Here is a 17866-nt window from a genome sequence, read left to right on the forward strand (position 1 = left end):
CTGCATGGTGCAGGTAATGCAGATGGGGCATGCAAGCCGCCAGGTACGGATCAGAAACTGGGAAGCATCACGAGGTCCGAGTCAGCAGGACTGATTGGTATGGAGAAATATGATCCAGCAATTTTGGTTATCCACATTAATGCATTTTAGATTTCGTCTGAGACGATAGACTTGGTCCTACTCTGCCTCCTCCCTCCGCAAATATATTTACATTCACAGCGTGGGTGCCAGGGCACGCTAAATTTAAATATACTTGTACGGGTTCATAATACCATGCTGTGTCAGAAGTCAGTACAAAAATTCCTAGTGAATGCATCGCAGAAGGGTGAATAGTCCTTACCGGGTCATAGAGGTTCTTCAACTGCTTCATCAACTTCACCATCGTCTCGTTCTGGCTGTATCCAATGAACTCCTTCTTCGCCAGACCCAAACCGTGTTCCGCGCTGATGCTACCCTTGCGCTTCTGGATCCATTCATACACCCAAGGCTCAATAGCCTTCTCGACTTCCTTGTTGTACTGGCGAACGGAAATATTCAAGTGCAAGTTGGAGTCACCCATGTGACCATAACCGACAACAGCCCGAACAGGGAAAGAATCGTCATCTCCCACGAAGCCCAGTTTTGTCAACCGCTCCTTACAATCTTCCACCAGCTGGTACAGCTCGGGAAGTGGAATGGAGACGTCATACTTGTATGTGCCACCCAAATGGCTCAGAGCCTCTGTAATGCCTTCTCTCCAACGCCAGATCGAATGAAACTGGGTCTCATCCTGCGCCAAGACTCCATCAGCAACAATACCCTCGCCCATGACATGTTCCAAGAAGGTCTCCAGCTTGGCCATGTCGTGTTCAGCATTGGAACCACTGGTCTCCACCAAACAGTAGAAAGGATATTCAGTCTCCAGAGGGTAGTTGCTGCCAGTCGACTCGTGGACCAGCTTCTGGGTGCGCCCATCCATTAGCTCGAAAGCGGAGAGGATCTCGGACAGATGTCCCTTGGCCTCTTGGTAAGCCTTGCGAACCTGCTCATAGCTCTCTAGGCCGAAATAGGCAACATTAACGGCCTTGGGCCGAGAAGGACATTGAATGGAGACCTTCGTAATGATGCCAATAGTACCTTCAGCGCCGATGAACAATTGCTTCAGGTCGTAACCGGTGTTGTTCTTGCGCAGGGTCGACATAGCATCCACGACCGTTCCATCCGCCAGCACTGCCTCGAGGCCAAGCACAGTACCGTGAAGACTGCCGTAGCGGAGCAGACGCAGACCACCAGCGTTGGTGGCAACGTTGCCGCCAACATGGCATGAGCCCTTGGCACCCAGGTCCAGCGGGAACAGGTGGTTCCGTTCAGCCAAGTACTGATCAGCCACCTCAAGAATAACACCAGCGTCAACCACCAAGACTCCAGAGGCTTGATCGAACGAGTGAATCTGGTTCATGCGGGAGAGGTTGATGACAATCTCGTCGAAAACCGGCACGGAGCCTCCAACCAAACCCGTATTGCCTCCCTGAGGTACAACCGCCAATTTCTTCTCATTACAGTACTTCAGCACCTGGCTAACCTCCTCGGTAGTCTGAGGCTTCAGGACCAACTTTGTTTGCCCGCGGTACTTGCGCATCCAGTCGCTGTTGAAGGGTTCGATATCGTCGGCGTTATCGGCGGAGACTCCATCGATCACAGCAGATTGCGCTCCCAGCAACTCCTTAAAGAATTTCACATCCTCGGCGGAAATTTCGGCAAAGTTGGGGTCGCGCTTAAGGTTGGGATAGGCGTTGCTGGTGTACTGAATCTCTTTGATCGCACTGGCGCGGGCGGTAACAGTAAAGGTGCGAGTGGCGGCCAGGGAGGGCGTCTGGACCGCAGCGACCGGGCGGAACAAGCAACGAGGCTTGGGCACACGAGCCCGTCGAAGAGCGACGGAGAGATTCCTGGCACCGGACATGATGTGGTGTTGCGTGGGAGGGGTGGAGGGGAGGAGGAATTGCAGGAAAGAGTCAGCAAAGCGGCGAGCGGCGAGCGGCCATCTAAAAAACTACCCCCGATGGCGGAGTTGGAGTCCTGAATGGCCGTCCGGCTTTGGAGTCAACGGCGCCGATCTTGTCTTTCCGTCCCGACGGAATCCGTGGCCTCAGGCAGCACGGCAGCACACGAGTTGGAACAGCGGGAATTACCTCAAGTTCAGTGGGGACTACGAAACCTTTTTACCAAAGCATACAAATCTATAACTTAGCCGTTAGATGTCAGCTATCGACAGAAAGACATGTTATCGGTATATCTCACCCCCAGTGTAGGCAAAATCTATACCTACCTGGGTTTCGTGGCCGCATCCCGCCCTCAAACAACGTACTCCGTAGCTTCTCTTCTATCTCAACTTCGCCGATGGAATCACCCATGCCATAACCGGAACTGCATCACACCTATCGAGAGGCAAGAGCTAGCAACAAACATCATAGCCGAAAGCCGAACAGTGCGCCCATCATTCTGCAACGATGCCAATTCAAGGAATTGAGCGACAAGCGTCGCCAAGCCTGTCTGTCACTGGACGTTTTGTCGTGTCCCTCGTCATCCTAGAGCAATAAGTGATATTGCCCGTAATAACTAATAATAACTAGTACAGTACCTGATCACCTACCGACGGAGGAGAGCTCTCCAGCTGGAATCCACTGTTCATCGACCTTCCTCGACCTTCATCGAACCATCGAACCAGCGATCCTTTGATCCAGACCCGCCATTACTCTGGCTTCGGTGTGTCTTTTGGAGTGAACCCAGCAAACGGTTCTCGTTACGTCATTACAGTGCCCCGCAGTCGACCAGATTCTCCTCTTCAGCGTCCCAGCTTCAAAGCTCGATTCCTTCGCATTATGTCCTCGTCTGCAAATCCTCTGGCAAACATGTCTACCTGTGTTCTTGTCACCGGCGCCACTGGCCTTTTGGGCCGCCAGGTCTTTAATACTTTCAAGCATTCCGGCTGTCTTGTCGTCGGTCAGGGCTACTCACGAGCTATCCCACCCACAATACAGAAGGCCGACTTGGAGAAACCCGGGGCAGTTAAAGCTCTCTTAGATGAAGCAAAGTGAGTTCTTAGGTCTAGTTGGGGCTCGGACATCGTGCGCTGCATGTCGCTAGTAGATTCAATGCTAATACCAGTCGCTACAGGCCCCAGATCGTCGTCCACTGTAAGTGATGTTTGTGCTTGCACAAGCAACCACCACGTAGCTTGGACCTCCTTTGATTCTGACCGCTGTAGGTGCCGCAAACCGTTCTCCCGACTTGTGCGACAAGAATCCCGAGCAAGCGCGCCGAGTCAACGTCGACGCCACCCGCATCCTCGCCGAGGAAACGTCGCGCCGTAGCATCCTGCTCATCTACATCTCGACCGACTACGTTTTCCCCGGAATCGAGGGGCAGGCCCCGTATGAGGCTGACGCGGAGACCAATCCGCCCAATTTTTATGGCCAATCGAAGCGCGATGGTGAGCTTGCCGTCCTAGAGGCTACGAAAGAGACTGGTCTTGGATTGATTCTCCGCGTGCCCGTGCTCTACGGAGTAGCCAAGGACAACTCGGAGAGCGCCGTCAACTGTTTGGTGGATGCGATATACAAGGCACAAGATGAGAATGCGGGAGTCAAGATGGACGACTGGGCACAGCGGTATCCGACTAACACGGAGGACGTTGCACGGGTTTGCCGCGACATTGTGATCAAATACATCAAGGAGCGGCGTCGCATCCAGGAGCTGCCCAAGGTCCTGCAGTTTTCGTCGGAGGATCGGATGACAAAGTACGAAATCTGTGAGAAGCTGGCCGACGTGCTCGGACTCTCCCTTGTAGGGATGATCAGGAACAAGGAAGGAAATGACCCCAATTCGTCCGTGCAACGACCTTACGATACACATCTGTCCACGAAGGTGTTGAAGGATCTGGGGATTGATGTTCGGACTGTGGACTTCGTAGCATGGTGGTAAGTGGGCGCCTGGCATGTTGGTACGTGTGTGTGATGGAGAAGACTAACGCTATTGCAGGCGCAAGTACTTGGGAGCTTACAGAAAATAAGTTGTGAGTCGAGGACCAGCGAGCAAGAAGGAATTTAAAAAAAAAAAAATTGAGGGATGCTGGTGCTTGCAGAAATCCTTAGGATCGCATTCCGAACGATCATGATACTGTAACTACAGATTATTGGGTAAAGTAAATCACAGACTTACGATGATAGCTATGTAATAGCATGCATTAATTATCATGACCATGTATTACTTATATACCGAGTACTCCGTACATTTAGCTGTTTTTGTGTATTGTGTGCGCAACTCGCTTCATGTGTTGTCACTTGTCTCACAATCAGGAGGAGCAAGAGGGGCTGGGTGGAATTGAGTTGGAATTGACACTTTGGGGGTGGCTCATAAATAGCGCATTTACCCGGGGGGAAGAGCCGTGCCGGGAAGTAGTCACTACTAGTCAGTGGTGGTGGCTGTGGCCATGGCATGGCGAGTGATCCACTTGGATCTACTAGCCATCGCTGGGATCGTTGGATGATAGACAAACAATCCAGAACTATGGAGTAGATCTCAGCATTGACACAAAGCATAGTTAACCGTCCTGATATTTTTAGTGGACGAAGATCTCATGCCCACAGTAGATCCCCCGACATTCGAGAATGATTCTGAAAAGATACAATTTTGTTTCTTCCCGATTGACTCAGTTGCAACTCATAGTCTGGGGCAATTGCGGGCAATGCTGGGGCCAAGCCCAGCCTGACCGAAAACGGCCGCTGTGTGGGCATCTCAGTCTAGACTCTGTCTTTAGATTGTCAGGGTTTTTTTTTACCCTGTGATTTTCTGGTTTCTGTTTGACTGTTTAACTGTGGTGACTGTCTTTTCCCGGCCGTGCTGGTGGAAGGCTCTTGCTTTTAATTTAAATTAAGATCTCGAGTTCAGGATCAGCTGCCAGTCCAATGGGATCATGATCCTGGTCTATAATAAATTCCTGTTCATCGAAAATTCCAATCCCTTCCCGTCGCTTTGGAGACTTCTTCCCTTCCTTTCTTATTTTTTTTTTTGTTTTTCTCCTTCTTCTCAGTTCTCCCCCTTGCGTCGAGCAGGTGGTGGTAAAGAAAAGAAAAGAGAAGGAAAAAAAAAAGAAAGCGAACCAATAACCCGACTCCCCAATAAGCAAAAAATAGAACCCAAAAAATAGGGCAATAGAGAGAGGAGAAGAGAAGAGCAACATAGGCTTTGCCTGCATGCGGCCAGTTCCTTTCTGCTTAACCCGTTCCCTTAACTTTCCCTCTCCACTATCTTTGACCCCGTCCCGCGGTGGAAATTAGACTCTTTCGTTGCTCGCTTTGCTCTCCACAAAAGGCGCCTGGACAATGCTTCCTTGACGGAATCTGGCATTGTGGTTCCTCAACTGCACACACTCTGGTACCAGCAGCCTTTTCTTCCTGCCCGCCTACATTCATCAATGTTTTCTTGAAACCCACACACCCCCCCCCGGCCTCTTTCTCCTGCCCCCCTTTTGTCCTCGGTTTTCTCAATTCTGATCTCCAAAATTCTCCTTTGCGTTCCCTTGCCCCTCTCTTACCCCCCATTGTACGGGGAAGTTCTCAGGTGAAGCCGTGACTGTATCCTTGTGAAACATGTCTGCAACGTTTAGGGGGTGGAGACACGCGAACACTCATTATTTGACCCAAATCTTTCTCCCTTGTGTCGACTGGATCGACCAGTAGACCTTCCTGCCTTTCTTCGAAATCCCGCTCCTCTCCCAGTGACTGCTGCCAACACGTTGTTGCATCTTGATCCCCTCCGGAACCTTAGCGACTGCCCAGCTGCTGCCACCAACGAAGACCACAGGCTGCCTGATATCGTCGTCATCGCGTCCGTTGGACCTAAATCCGCTAGGTGACTCTTTCTTCGGCCCTACAGGGAAAAAAACAAGAGAGCTAAAGCTCCATCGCAACTAAAAAACCTGTTTCCAAGCGCGCGCCATCGGCTACTTGACGCAATTGACACTTGTATCCTCTGGGGCTTTTCTGGTACTGTGTGACGACAAGGAACATGTGCCTGGGCAGCAACTGAGATACTACCGGTATATCTGCGCTTCATAGATCAGCTGTTGCACATAACTACAACAAGTCCTCCTCCTTGTATCCCACACTACTCCTGCTGCCTTTTTTTGCTGGCTCTTCCTCTCTCTTCCTCTCTCTTATCTACAGCCACAGTGGGACATTTTTCCCAGCCATGGCTATGGAGACTCCCGACATGGTGGCTGCTAGCCAGCATGCAGCACCTATGAAATTTTCCCGATACCGAAGTGTTCGCAAGGCTGCGTCCAAACAGCCACCGTCAGCAGCAGCGGCAATACCGTCCAATTTCAACCCCCCGCCACCTCCACTTGCCCACCCACCAATCGCTGCACTTCCGGCCGCGGTGTCGCATGACCATGCCGCCAACACCGATGCCGCCGCCAACAATAGTGGTAATACTGCTATTCAGAGAAGCATGTCGCGCTATCGTCGCAGAATTCCCCCGACTGCGCAGCAGCCCTCGGAGGCCGTGCCTACTTCCGCGCCGGCCTATAAAGCGCAAGTAGCAATCAATGGCACTTCAGTTCCACCACCACCACCATACCCACAGGAACGATCTGAGGATTCAGACATGGCTCGTATACGGCAAAAATTGGCTCTCCGACTTGCGACCCGAGAAAAACAGGTCCCCGATGATAGCGAAGATGAAGATTCCGAACGCGACAGGCATCGACGGAACGCAATGGACAGGTTAACCGGAGGCGAGGATGTATCGCCCTCCAATCCCTTTGAGACGACTGTTCGCGAAAAGCCGGCCAAAGACGTGCAGGAAAAGCGCGCAAATGACGGAACGGTTGCAAGTCGCCGTACAAGCCGCGAGCCCAGGCGACGGTCGCTCAAGGTCGCCACAGCGAAACCTACTCAAGTCAAAGGTTCGAAAGATGATTCCTCGGCGAGTAGTCCAGCCGAGACAAGCCCTGTCGCTCAGTTTCCCGATGCTCCTGTGTCTGCCGTGAACGCTCGCGAGCGTCGCGTGCTGGTCCAGTATAGGAAAACCTCCATGAAAATCTGTGTCAACCCTTCGACATCCGCGCAAGACATTCTTACCACGGGCATGAATTACATGGCCAAGGGCGAAGATCCTGGGAAGTTTATTTTGATGGAGTCTTTCGCCGACTTGGGTTTGGAGCGGCCATTGCGCCGATACGAATGTGTGCGCGACGTGATGAACTCTTGGGCTCACGATGAGCAGAACTCGTTGATCATCGTTCCTGCTGCCAGTCTCGACGCCCTCGCTCTGCTCGACGCTCAGAACGTTTCACAAAGCCAACCTACGGATGCCACGTTCTATTTGTACTACTCACAACGACCTCGCAAGTGGGACAAGCGATACGTTACCCTCCGTTCAGATGGACAAGTCACCATATCTAAGAAAGAAACCGGTCAGGATCACACGAATGTCTGTCACTTGTCCGACTTCGATATCTACTCGCCGACTGCAAGCTCTTTAGCAAACAACGTCAAACCACCGAAGAAGTTCTGTCAAGCCATTAAGAGTCAGCAAAAGTCGACCATGTTTTTGACCACCGAGAATTTTGTTCATTACTTCTCCTCAAACGACCGAGACATGGCCGATAATTGGCACAAAGCTGTTCAGACCTGGCGCAGTTGGTACCTGGTAAACATGCGCGGGGTGGGCAAGTCATCGGAGACAGACAACACCACATCTTCTGACGAATCATACAGAGCGGGAAAGCGCTCACAGAAGCCCCTGCTGAATCCATTCGAAGAGACCAGCAACGAGGTGAAAGCACCTGCGATGTTTGCTGTAGAGCGCACCCAATCCAAAAAGGTCAAGGAGTTGTTTTCTCACAAGAAAAGCACACGGGAGCGTGGGCCTCCTCCGACATCTTTCCCCAAAATCTTGACTGGGGAAGCTGACCTTACCGCAGAGTCTTCTGATGAAGCTACTTTCTCTGCCAGCGGTCTTCTAGGAAGGACTTACACCATGCGCCAACGGGCTATGAAAGAGCGTGAAGAGCAAGAAAAGCGCGATAATGAGGAGCGACTGCGCCAGGGTCTCGTGGGTACTATGGGCGCCCGTCGCGTCCATGCCGGGCCTAGCAGCCGATCCAACACCATGACATCGACCCACGCCCCGGATTTCAGTGCTGTGAAGCGGTCTCAGTCCGTCAAGGCAAAGCCTTTAGTCGATTTAACCCCAGTATACGGTGAACCTCCACAGCACATTCGCAAAGGAAGAGGTGTGACCGTTGATCCGGGCGTCCCGTTGATAGATGCAGCCACGGGCCCTGAAGCCCCGGGAGGCATCCAGATACCGTCGGCTACCACCTGGCGCCGGCCTCCTATGCCCGCCGAACCAATGTCCGCAATCGAGCCAAGAACTCGTAAGCGATCCAACACTGCGCGCAGTATCAACGGTCAACAACGTTACCATCATACCGCGCCCAACACTCCTATCTCACCCGTCGAACTCCCTTCCGTCCGTGACGGTCCCTTCTTACCCCATGGCCTGTTGGCTCGCGCTCAACCGGCCCCCGCGCCCGGTCCTCCCGTCGGTCACGGTGTGGCGACTGGAGATCGAAATGCCACCAAGCCAATGTTGGATATGTCCCCCGAGAATCCTTTCGCCGAAGGAAGCTTGCTTAGGGGTTTGTAGTAGCAGCTTTTCTTGGTCATCTCACTACAACACTATATACGATTACTACGGCACTTGAGATTTACTTAGCAGTGGCGTTATGCTTCTTTGGCTGGAAATCTGGTTTACCACGGTGATTTAGACTGGCATGGCTTGGTTATCTTGTCTTTTTCATTGCCTCATTGCAATATACCTCCTAGTCCATGATCTCGATTTGGGACACTATTTGTACTTGTTGATATACCCATTTCATGATGGACACTCTTTGGATTGATGCCCATACAATTCTCCATTACTTCTTCAGGTGATGTGCTGGATTTGAAAGTTACACGTGTACTCCGTACTTAGCTTAACATTCTTCTACTTTATTTCTTTTCCTATGAATCGAGTCCATTTTCCAGCATGCATTTTTTTGCCTGATCCGCAAGCCCGTCAAACTCTGTTAGATGGGCTATCGTTATTCTAAACGTTCTGAGATGTATATTTCCATGGTATGCACATGGCGATGACGCTAGTCCATCTCTCTGGCACTATCTATTTGTAGTACCGGTGTTCTGACATATAGATTCTCGCATTCAAGCAGGATGGGAGGTAATTCAACTGTAGGTGAGTTGCGCGAGTCAAGAATATTCTGTGAGTCAGAAGAGGAGCAATGACATCCATTCAAGTAGGCATTTGAGTCTCATAGTACGTAGATAGATTGGATGTACTCCGTACTCCGTACTCGTAAGATATTGGTACAGCAGCACGTGAAGCCCTAGCCCTTATCGTAGAATACCCGTTTGGGCTGTTTGTTTATCCAACGCCGGCGGCCCCGTGACTGAACCTCCGCAACAACAACCGCTGGCACCAAAGGAATATCAAGTTTGGTTCCTTAGACACGCCAAAACACGCCGACACGACACTGCACTAATCACACCCTGCTCGATCCGTCTTCATGCTGCCTTACTAGAATGAAGTTGTGACATTTGACGACCTCCCAAAATCACCGACCGAGAAATCCGACCAAGGTCTCGCCAGCCTTACCCTTCCCCTTCCCCCACCCTGAGCCACCATGCCTAGCAGAGTTCCCGCCCGTTCAACTTCTGCCTCGACGCGCAAAAACTCCGCGCAACCCTCTGCTTCGGGGCGCGCAGCGTCGGTGACGCCTGCATTCGTCATTCCTGATGAACCCGCCTTGCCGGAGGCGGTCCCAACCCTGCGACGAGATATCTGTGCCATCTTCGCCGACGCTCAACGCTCGACCACCGGACACCGCAAACTCGTCGTGCGTCTTCGCAAACTTCAGGAGGCCTGCTGTGGAATCTCGCAGAAGAGCTCGAAGAAGGATGGAAAGAGGCAACAGAGCCGTGCGGAGATAGTATTGCCGTCCGAGGAAACGATTCCGGAGAAGGAGTTCAACACGGAAGTCGGCCGCTGCGTGCTTCGCATCTTACCGATCAAGAAATCCGAGCCGGTGGGCGATCGGATTCTTCGTTTCCTCGGCACGTTTTTGCACCAAGCCTCCGAGAAAGACGCAGAACTGTTCGCCTCGAATGAAGAGGAGGACGACGACCTCGACAACGTCACAGAAACCCCGACGGCCCGCCTGACCACGACCTTGGTCAATCTTATCATACCTCTGTTGGTTGCAAAGGACAAGACCGTTCGGTTCCGTGCGACGCAGATTGTGGCGCATATCGTCAACTCGCTCGAGACGATAGATGATGATCAATATCACCTCATTCGTCATGGCCTCCTCAAGCGCATTCGCGACAAGGAACCGGCCGTTAGAGTGCAGGCGGTGATGGGTCTGGGCCGACTTGCCGGCAATGATGATGACGATGACGACCACGATGAGAGCTCCAGAGCCATACTGGAGAAACTGGTCGACATCATGCAAAATGATACAAGTGCCGATGTGCGGAAGACGCTGCTCATTAATTTACCTCTGGTTCCGGCCACCCTCAAGTATCTGCTCGAAAGAGCCCGCGACCTCGACGCACCGACCAGGCGAGCGGTGTATGCGCGGCTGCTTCCTAGCCTTGGCGACTTCCGCCACCTGTCGCTGTCGATGCGAGAGAAGCTGCTGCGTTGGGGACTTCGCGATCGTGACGAAAGCGTCAGGAAAGCCACGGGCAAGTTGTTTTACGACCGATGGATCGAGGACTGCGCAGGTACTAACAAGGACCCCGAAGCTGGACCCGTTGGCCAGCGTTCTCCGCCCGATATCTCAGCCCTCCTGGAGCTCTTGGAGAGAATTGATGTGGTCAACTCTGGAGTGGAGTCTGGAATTGCTCATGAGGCGATGCGTAGCTTCTGGGAAAGCCGTCCCGATTACCGAGAAGCCGTGATCTTTGACGAACCCTTCTGGGAATCGCTCACAGCGGAATCGGCATTTCTCATCCGCTCTTTCAACGACTTCTGCCGTGTTGAGAACGAGGACAAGTATGACAAACTCGCCGATGAGAAGATACCGGAAGTCACGGCGCTGGCCTTTTATCTACACAAGTACATGACCAGCCTACTGCAGAGGAAAAAATCCGTCAAAGAAGCCGGCGACGCCAACGAGGACGACGCGGTCGAGAATGAGTTCATCGTCGAGCAGTTGCTGCACATAGCCATGACTCTCGATTACAGTGACGAAGTCGGTCGTCGCAAGATGTACTCTTTGCTGCGTGAATCTCTCGCCGTTCCCGACTTGCCCGAGGAGTGCACAAAGCTTACGGTCGAAACACTACGATACGTTTGTGGACCCAACGCCGCCGCTGAGAACGAGTTCTGCAGCGTTGTTCTTGAAGCTATTGCCGAAGTGCACGACACAATCACCACAGAAGATAGCTTTGTATCTGCCAAATCGGAAATCAGCGACGCCAGTTCGTCTCGCGCTCGATCCGAGACACCTCAAACAGAAGATGAAAAACCCTTCAATAGAGAGGAGGCCAAGGCCAAAGTTCTTCGGGAAATCGTGGTCAACATGAAATGTCTTCACATTGCCCTCTGCATGTTGCAAAATGTTCAAGGTAATCTTCAGGCCAATATGAATCTGGTGACCATGTTGAACAACCTGGTCGTCCCCGCTGTGCGCAGTCATGAGGCACCAATCCGTGAGAGAGGTCTAGAGTGCTTGGGTCTCTGTTGCTTGCTGGACAAGGTAAGTTTATTCCCCAAATAGCTGCGATAGCATTCTAACAAGTGCATATAGACACTGGCGGAAGAGAACATGACTCTGTTCATTCATTGTTTCAGTAAAGGGCACGAACTTTTGCAAGTTACCGCTATCCATATTCTTTGCGATATGCTGGCTACGCATCCTACTTTACTCACGCCAGTGACCCAGTCCGATGGCGAGACCGTCACACCTCCGGTCTTCCAGAAGCCATTGCTGAAGGTCTTTGCCAGGGCGTTGAAGTCTATCTCCCCAAATAGCGTGCAAACGGCCGCCGCCACTGCGCTCTCTAAACTACTGCTCACAGGTGCCTTCAACCCGGGTGGAGCTAATGTGCCCGCAGCCATCCAGGAGTACAATCAGGCCGCTATTGAGACGCTTCTGCAGTCCCTCGTTGTTTCATTTTTCCACCCTCGCACGCGTGAAAACCCTGCTCTTCGCCAGGCCCTGGCCTACTTCTTCCCTGTTTACTGTCATTCGCGGCTGGAGAACACGCAGGCCATGCGTAGAGTGGCTGTGCCGGTTGTTCGGGCGACATTGAACGCTGCCGAAGAGTACTATTCGCTCGAAGCGGAGGAGGATAGTGACGGTGACATCGACGAGACCGTCGGGCAGAGGGAGCTGAAGGCGCTGATGAGTGGTGTCCTGGGTATGTTGGCGGAATGGACCGATGAGCGGCGAGTCGTGGGTTTGGGTGGAGAAAAGGTCCTCGCCGGTCAGCCAGCCAGCTCAACGGCATGTGGCTTCGTCCATTTGGAGCTGGTGAAGGATATTCTCGAGCGGGTGCTGGGGATCAGCACTGGCACAAATCGTTGCTCCAAGGACGAGAAGAAGCTCTTATTCTCTCTTCTCAGCAAGCTCTACATTACCGCACCGGTCGTTCCCTCACGCTCAGGCTCGCGTGCCCCCGAAGGCGAGGACCCAGTTCGATCCAGCGTACAGGGAGAGATCAGTGCCGAGAACGCCGCTCTCGCTCAGGATGTGAAAGAGCTTTTGGACGAGACGATCGAGGAAGGACTGGCTGCCGAAGCCGCCGGCCGGAACGCCCTTGTCAAGGTGAAAAACTCGGTGCTCAAGCTATTGGCGGCCGCCAACGGTCGACCTGCTAGTGTTCGGGTGCGGGAAGGCGACGAGGGCGACAGCGATGTAATGAGCGTGCGATCGATGAGTGTGCGCTCCGGCAGCGTACGGCCTTCGATCGAAACCGGTATGATGCGGCGAGGATTCTCAGTTGAGCCGAGCATCATTGAGGAGGAGGACGAGAACGAAGACAGTCACACAACGGTGATCAAGGCGGAAGAAGCCCGCGAAGAGTAATTGTTGGTTCTTGGTCTGGTTGGTTTGGCGTTCGGATTATGCGTCGGCCGGGCATGGGGTTCTCTTGGCTGGTGGGTATCAGCATGCGCTGATTTGGGATTTATTCGCTGTAGTTATACTTGAGTCGTTGTTTATGCCCGGCATGATGAGTGTAAATGATGTAATGTTTGATCCGTTGGAAACATTTGAGATGCTCCTCTTTTCTTATGTGTGCATGTTTTTCCCACCAATATCATTCTTTGATGTTGTGCCGGAGATCCTGGGGAGAGGCGATTGACTGGGTGGGACAATGTGTGTGGCCTTCCCCGCTAGTGGCAGTTCAAACCGGCATTATTGAATCGATGGCGCAACGGCGAGGAGACAATGAAAAGAGATTCGCGTACTTGCTGGTATGTATTGATGCGGCAGCTTCTGGGTAGGTGCATCGATCAATACACCTTCAAAATGAAGCATCAAGGAATACGCATGCGATGACTGCAATGGCCGATGAATCTCTCACTGGAGATTCGGAAGCGAGACCAGCGGGGCGGTGGATGTCACTCTTCCTCAAGCAGAGCTGGCTTTCTTGAAAAGGGTTAAGTCGACCAAATGAATAGCATTAACTTACCTTGACTGCAATTTGAGCACAGCCACAGGAACTTTCCGAACCTCTTCTGGGGCAAATGGAATCCCCGATTCGGAGAAGCAGGCCAGCCGTAAGGCGGCAGGCAGTCAATCACATCCCACCCGTCTCCGTCGGAAGTCCCGTGGGACAGAAGTACGATGGCTTCCGTAACTTAATCTCTGGCATTTTTCTTTCTTTTCCCTTAAATTCATATGTTCGAATATCTGGCAACTGATTTGCATTCAAAAATAATGCCAATAGGTCTGGTTTGGTGTTTATACTCGGTAGTAACATTTCAAGTAGTGCACCTCGGAGATTGAGAAAAGTCCTGCTTCAGGTGTTCCTTAGGGAGGGGGGAGGAGTAACTAAGTTACCGAAACCTGGATTGGTCATACAATCAATGAGAACTAGGGTGATTTTTAGGCAGAACCAAGACAATTCCTTCCCCCTCTCTCTTCCCATCATGTATCAAATAGGATACCAAGTCAACTAAAGGGGGTAAGAGGGGGAGGAAGTCTTTCCGGAGACTCCATCGTGTGTGTTTGTAGTCTGTATTGTACACACTGCGCAGGGGGTAGCTCCGGAGTACGGAGTACTAAGTAGTTTTACTCTGTACTGTAGTAGTGTAAATCAAATCAGCAACAACAACAACATCAGGGTCAGATCGGAATGCATTACCAGCATCAATTCTTCGTCAATCTACCTATCAAACATTGTCGCACTGTTGCAATTGGAGTTTGACAGTCGTTGTGGTGGGAACTAATGTCAGAAACTGGAGCACCAGCAGGCCGAGAATAGGTTTTCTTTTAATCTCGACGCTCCACCAAAAACGACATCCGGGCTCTGGGGACTTTCTTTTTCCTTCTCTCTCTCCTCCTCCTCCTCCTCCTCCTCACTCGCTCGCTCGCTCTCTCTCGCTCTCTATTCTCTCATCTTACTCTTACTCTTCTTCTTCTTCTTCTCTCTCTCCCTCTCTTCTCTCCCCTTCTCCCTCCTCTTTTCCCTTCCTCCTCTTCTCTCCCCGCCCGTGTGTCTTTTTTTTTCCCCCTTCTCTCCACGACGGTCATTTCCCCAAAGTCGTGAAAATCGTGTCGCTTGCCGGTCCTTGCAGAGACACGTTTTTTTTCCTCCTAACTTACCCTTTTCCTCCTCTCCCTCTCTCCCCTTTCTCCGACCCGTCCGTGGTTCTTCCCACCCCCTCCCCCCTCCTTTTCCACTCCCCCCTGCTGCTGCCCGCTCCGTTGGCGTGAAAAGACGCAGTGACCGATCCCCCCCCAACAATACTCTGAGCGATGGCCGCCGTATCAGCTCCCACTCCCAAGCTGGATCGCTACATCGTTATCCATGTTGCAACCACCTGCGATGAACATGGCGTTTACGTCACAAAGGATTCCGCCGAGGTGATTGAGTTGGGCTGGATTTTGTTGGATACTCAAACCTGCGAGGAGGTAGGTGAATCTGGTTCCTCTTTTTTATCCGATGCACCACTCGTCTTGACTCGTCAATTCTACCATGCCTGCTGTTGCGCTGCTCTTGCTCTCGCTTCCTCTGCCTACTATCCTTGCTCGATTGCTGCGTTGCTGCATGTTATTTCAACCAATATTCCCTTCTACTATGCCCGACCTGCGCCCGTTACCCACCTTACATTTCACCATTTGGTATATGCTGACTCGGCGTCTCCTTAGCTGCACCATGAGAGCGTGCTTGTCAAGCCCGTCAACACCCCCATCACGCCGCTCTGTAGTAAGTCTTCCCTCTCAACCTCAGCCCCGCCGCCAATTCCTCTACCCCGTCAGCCTCGGTTCTCCCCTCCTCACCCACACCTCCTCTCGGATACATCGGTTCGTTGGTTCAATGGCTGACGTTTCTCGACAGCGAGCCTGACAACTTTAACATGGGAGCATGTTCGCTCCGCAGGTACCTTCCGCGATGCTATCAGCCGCTTCGACACCTTCGCCAAGGAGCACCTTCTCAGCAAGAAACTCGAATTCGCTTTCGTGACATTGGACTCGTGGGACCTCCGTGTTCAGCTGCCTCGCGAGGCCCGTGACAAGGCCGTCGTGCTCCCCGCATACCTCCAGCACTCGCGGACGTTCGACCTTCGGACCGAGTATCAGCGATGGCAGACTCACCACCCGGAGTCTCTGCCCTTCGGACCCAGCTCGCTCTCCAACATCTGCGCCGCTCTCGAAGTCGAACCCGTGCAGTCCTCCGCTCCCATCAAGCACAACCTTCCGTTCCACTTGCAAGCGCTGGCCCCCGCGTCGCCGCGGCGAGCCATGGAAGAAGCCATCACCCTGGCTCGGGTGCTTCGCGGCCTCATCCGAAAGTCTCAGCCCCCTCATGAACACCCGGAGATTCTGACTCGTCCCATGGATGCCAGAGCCGATGTGCGTGCGTTCTTGACTGAGCGCAGCAAGGTGCTGCATCTGAGCGGCCTGCCCCACGATACCACCCAATCGGAGCTCGAGAGTTGGTTCACCCAGTTCGGTGGACGTCCTATCGCGTTTTGGACCCTCCGCACTCCGGACCAGCACAAGCCCACCGGCACTGGATTTGCAGTTTTCTCGTCCCACGAAGAGGTATGGATTGAAACCACGTCTTTGATACGCCGCTGTTCTGACCTATATATTCCCAAAGGCTGCTGAAAGTCTGTGCATGAACGGTCGTGCTCTGAACGAAAAGGCCATTGAGGTCTCTCCTTCCTCCAGCCGTGTCCTCGACCGTGCTGCTGAGATCCTGACGCCCTTCCCTCCCTCGAAGAATCGTCCCCGTCCTGGCGACTGGACCTGCCCGTCATGCGGTTTCTCCAACTTCCAGCGCCGCACCGCCTGCTTCCGCTGCTCTTTCCCCGCTATGGCGGCTGCTCCTGATCCGATGGGCTACGGTTATGGATACGCTCCTCCTTCCATGATGCCTCCCCACATGAGCCACGGTGGTCATGGCATGGGTCACTCCCGCGGCATGGGCGGCAACGGTGGAGTGGTGCCCTTCCGTGCTGGTGACTGGAAGTGTGGCTCCGAGGGCTGTGGTTACCACAACTTCGCCAAGAACATCAACTGCCTGCGCTGTGGTGCCCCTAGGTCTGGCGCCGCAGTTGTGGCCGACTCAGCTTTCCCGTCCCCCATGGACCCTCCTACAGGCTTTGGCATGGGTCCTAACTCCATGACGAGCACGCCGGCTCCCGGAGGTTTCACTGGGTCGACTGGTGGGTTTGGTGGATTCAGCCAGCAATTCGGAGCTCCTCCCAACAACTATGCCCTGCCATCGGGCTTAGGCAGCACCCCCAGTGGCTACGGCCCTATGGGTCAAATGAACGCTGGCTACGGATCCTCGAACACCTCGCACTCCGCGGCTTCCTTCTCTAACCCCGCCGCTCAGGCCGCTTTCACCGGCGCCGATCACGCCACCTCCACTAGCGCCTCGAACGGTGCATTCTACGGCAACGACGCTGGCAGTGACCCCTTTGCTTTCCTCTCCACCGGCCTTGGTGGACTGACTGTGGGCGAGGATGGCCACTCTCGCCGCAACGGTGCTGGTGCCAACAAGTCCCCGGCCTAAACGGCTGTCGGGCTTACTCTTTCTCTCTTGTTTACGGTTGTTCCTCTCTCGTTTTTTGTCCATATGGAGGTCTGGAATGTGTTGGTATATGTGATGGTTGATATTCGTTGATGCGCATTTGTATAAGGAATTCTGCAGTTCTGGTGCATTTGGTTGGGAGGAGCAGGCCGGTAGCGTGTCGTCGTTTCAACGGGTTTGATCCTTTTTGTTTCGCCTGGTCTCGTTGCAGACCTTACCACAGACCTTTTTTCGGTATGTCTTACTATTTGCGCCATTGGAAGCGATGTTTGAGGGCATAGACGATCGTCCTAGGAAGGAGGACGCTCCTAACCCGCGCAGGTTTGAGAGCACCATACTACGCTGCGGACTCTCTGGCACTTGTGAATTCACATGTGCCTCTGCATGCACTTCGCGTGATTGTTTATCTCTCTGGGGAATTTTGTTTTGAAGGAAGGCTTTGCCGGATGATGTGGCTGGACCGGACGGGGATTCTGCTCGAGCATGGCATTGCATTCTAGATTTTGTCTTTCTTATTGGTTTCCGAATTCATCTGCGCTCTT

The 17866-nt window shown here is 52.9% G+C and overlaps 5 protein-coding genes across 5 annotated transcripts; 4 read left to right on the forward strand and 1 right to left on the reverse strand.

Annotated features, from left to right (window-relative positions):
- Nucleotides 1-74: 74 nt before the first annotated feature.
- On the reverse strand, nucleotides 75-2041 carry BP01DRAFT_391126 (FAD-binding oxidoreductase). Its single transcript, XM_025578055.1, has 2 exons — nucleotides 341-2041; nucleotides 75-276 (listed from the first exon to the last, which is right to left on the reverse strand). The coding sequence occupies exons 1-2, from the start codon at nucleotides 1940-1942 to the stop codon at nucleotides 244-246; spliced, it is 1635 nt and encodes a 544-aa protein (XP_025432286.1). The 5' UTR covers nucleotides 1943-2041; the 3' UTR covers nucleotides 75-243.
- A 644-nt stretch (nucleotides 2042-2685) lies between these two features.
- On the forward strand, nucleotides 2686-4142 carry BP01DRAFT_27888 (dTDP-4-dehydrorhamnose reductase family protein). Its single transcript, XM_025571426.1, has 4 exons — nucleotides 2686-3073; nucleotides 3157-3176; nucleotides 3248-3959; nucleotides 4021-4142. Exons 1-4 carry the CDS (start codon nucleotides 2862-2864, stop codon nucleotides 4049-4051), a joined length of 975 nt encoding a protein of 324 aa, XP_025432287.1. The 5' UTR covers nucleotides 2686-2861; the 3' UTR covers nucleotides 4052-4142.
- Nucleotides 4143-5907: 1765 nt separating this feature from the next.
- Nucleotides 5908-9101, forward strand: BP01DRAFT_27913 (uncharacterized protein). The gene has a single exon (XM_025571428.1). It carries the CDS (start codon nucleotides 6232-6234, stop codon nucleotides 8695-8697), a length of 2466 nt encoding a protein of 821 aa, XP_025432288.1. The 5' UTR covers nucleotides 5908-6231; the 3' UTR covers nucleotides 8698-9101.
- A 427-nt stretch (nucleotides 9102-9528) lies between these two features.
- BP01DRAFT_355948 (condensin subunit YCG1) lies at nucleotides 9529-13351 on the forward strand. Its single transcript, XM_025574825.1, has 2 exons — nucleotides 9529-11809; nucleotides 11861-13351. Exons 1-2 carry the CDS (start codon nucleotides 9731-9733, stop codon nucleotides 13139-13141), a joined length of 3360 nt encoding a protein of 1119 aa, XP_025432289.1. The 5' UTR covers nucleotides 9529-9730; the 3' UTR covers nucleotides 13142-13351.
- A 1225-nt stretch (nucleotides 13352-14576) lies between these two features.
- On the forward strand, nucleotides 14577-17399 carry BP01DRAFT_27932 (putative RNA binding protein (Arp)). The gene is made up of 4 exons (XM_025571432.1): nucleotides 14577-15193; nucleotides 15431-15488; nucleotides 15621-16327; nucleotides 16386-17399. Exons 1-4 carry the CDS (start codon nucleotides 15038-15040, stop codon nucleotides 17304-17306), a joined length of 1842 nt encoding a protein of 613 aa, XP_025432290.1. The 5' UTR covers nucleotides 14577-15037; the 3' UTR covers nucleotides 17307-17399.
- The last annotated feature ends 467 nt before the right edge of the window (nucleotides 17400-17866 follow it).

Source organism: Aspergillus saccharolyticus (genome assembly GCF_003184585.1).
Source record: "Aspergillus saccharolyticus JOP 1030-1 unplaced genomic scaffold BP01scaffold_11, whole genome shotgun sequence".
Taxonomy (NCBI): Eukaryota; Fungi; Ascomycota; class Eurotiomycetes; order Eurotiales; family Aspergillaceae; genus Aspergillus; species Aspergillus saccharolyticus.

Excerpts from the sequence above, each read along its gene's own strand:
- BP01DRAFT_27932 (XM_025571432.1), top strand. The coding sequence starts at position 15,038 with ATGGCCGCCGTATCAGCTCCCACTCCCAAGCTGGATCGCTACATCGTT. Across the intron at positions 15,194-15,430 it reads ATACTCAAACCTGCGAGGAG|CTGCACCATGAGAGCGTGCT; the intron begins GTAGGTGAATCT and ends GCGTCTCCTTAG. Across the intron at positions 15,489-15,620 it reads CCCCATCACGCCGCTCTGTA|CGAGCCTGACAACTTTAACA; the intron begins GTAAGTCTTCCC and ends GTTTCTCGACAG.
- BP01DRAFT_27888 (XM_025571426.1), top strand. The coding sequence starts at position 2,862 with ATGTCCTCGTCTGCAAATCCTCTGGCAAACATGTCTACCTGTGTTCTT. Across the intron at positions 3,177-3,247 it reads GCCCCAGATCGTCGTCCACT|GTGCCGCAAACCGTTCTCCC; the intron begins GTAAGTGATGTT and ends TGACCGCTGTAG. Across the intron at positions 3,960-4,020 it reads GTGGACTTCGTAGCATGGTG|GCGCAAGTACTTGGGAGCTT; the intron begins GTAAGTGGGCGC and ends ACGCTATTGCAG.
- BP01DRAFT_355948 (XM_025574825.1), top strand. The coding sequence starts at position 9,731 with ATGCCTAGCAGAGTTCCCGCCCGTTCAACTTCTGCCTCGACGCGCAAA. Across the intron at positions 11,810-11,860 it reads TCTGTTGCTTGCTGGACAAG|ACACTGGCGGAAGAGAACAT; the intron begins GTAAGTTTATTC and ends AAGTGCATATAG.
- BP01DRAFT_391126 (XM_025578055.1), bottom strand. The coding sequence starts at position 1,942 with ATGTCCGGTGCCAGGAATCTCTCCGTCGCTCTTCGACGGGCTCGTGTG. Across the intron at positions 277-340 it reads TGAAGAACCTCTATGACCCG|CATGGTATTATGAACCCGTA; the intron begins GTAAGGACTATT and ends CTTCTGACACAG.
- BP01DRAFT_27913 (XM_025571428.1), top strand. The coding sequence starts at position 6,232 with ATGGCTATGGAGACTCCCGACATGGTGGCTGCTAGCCAGCATGCAGCA.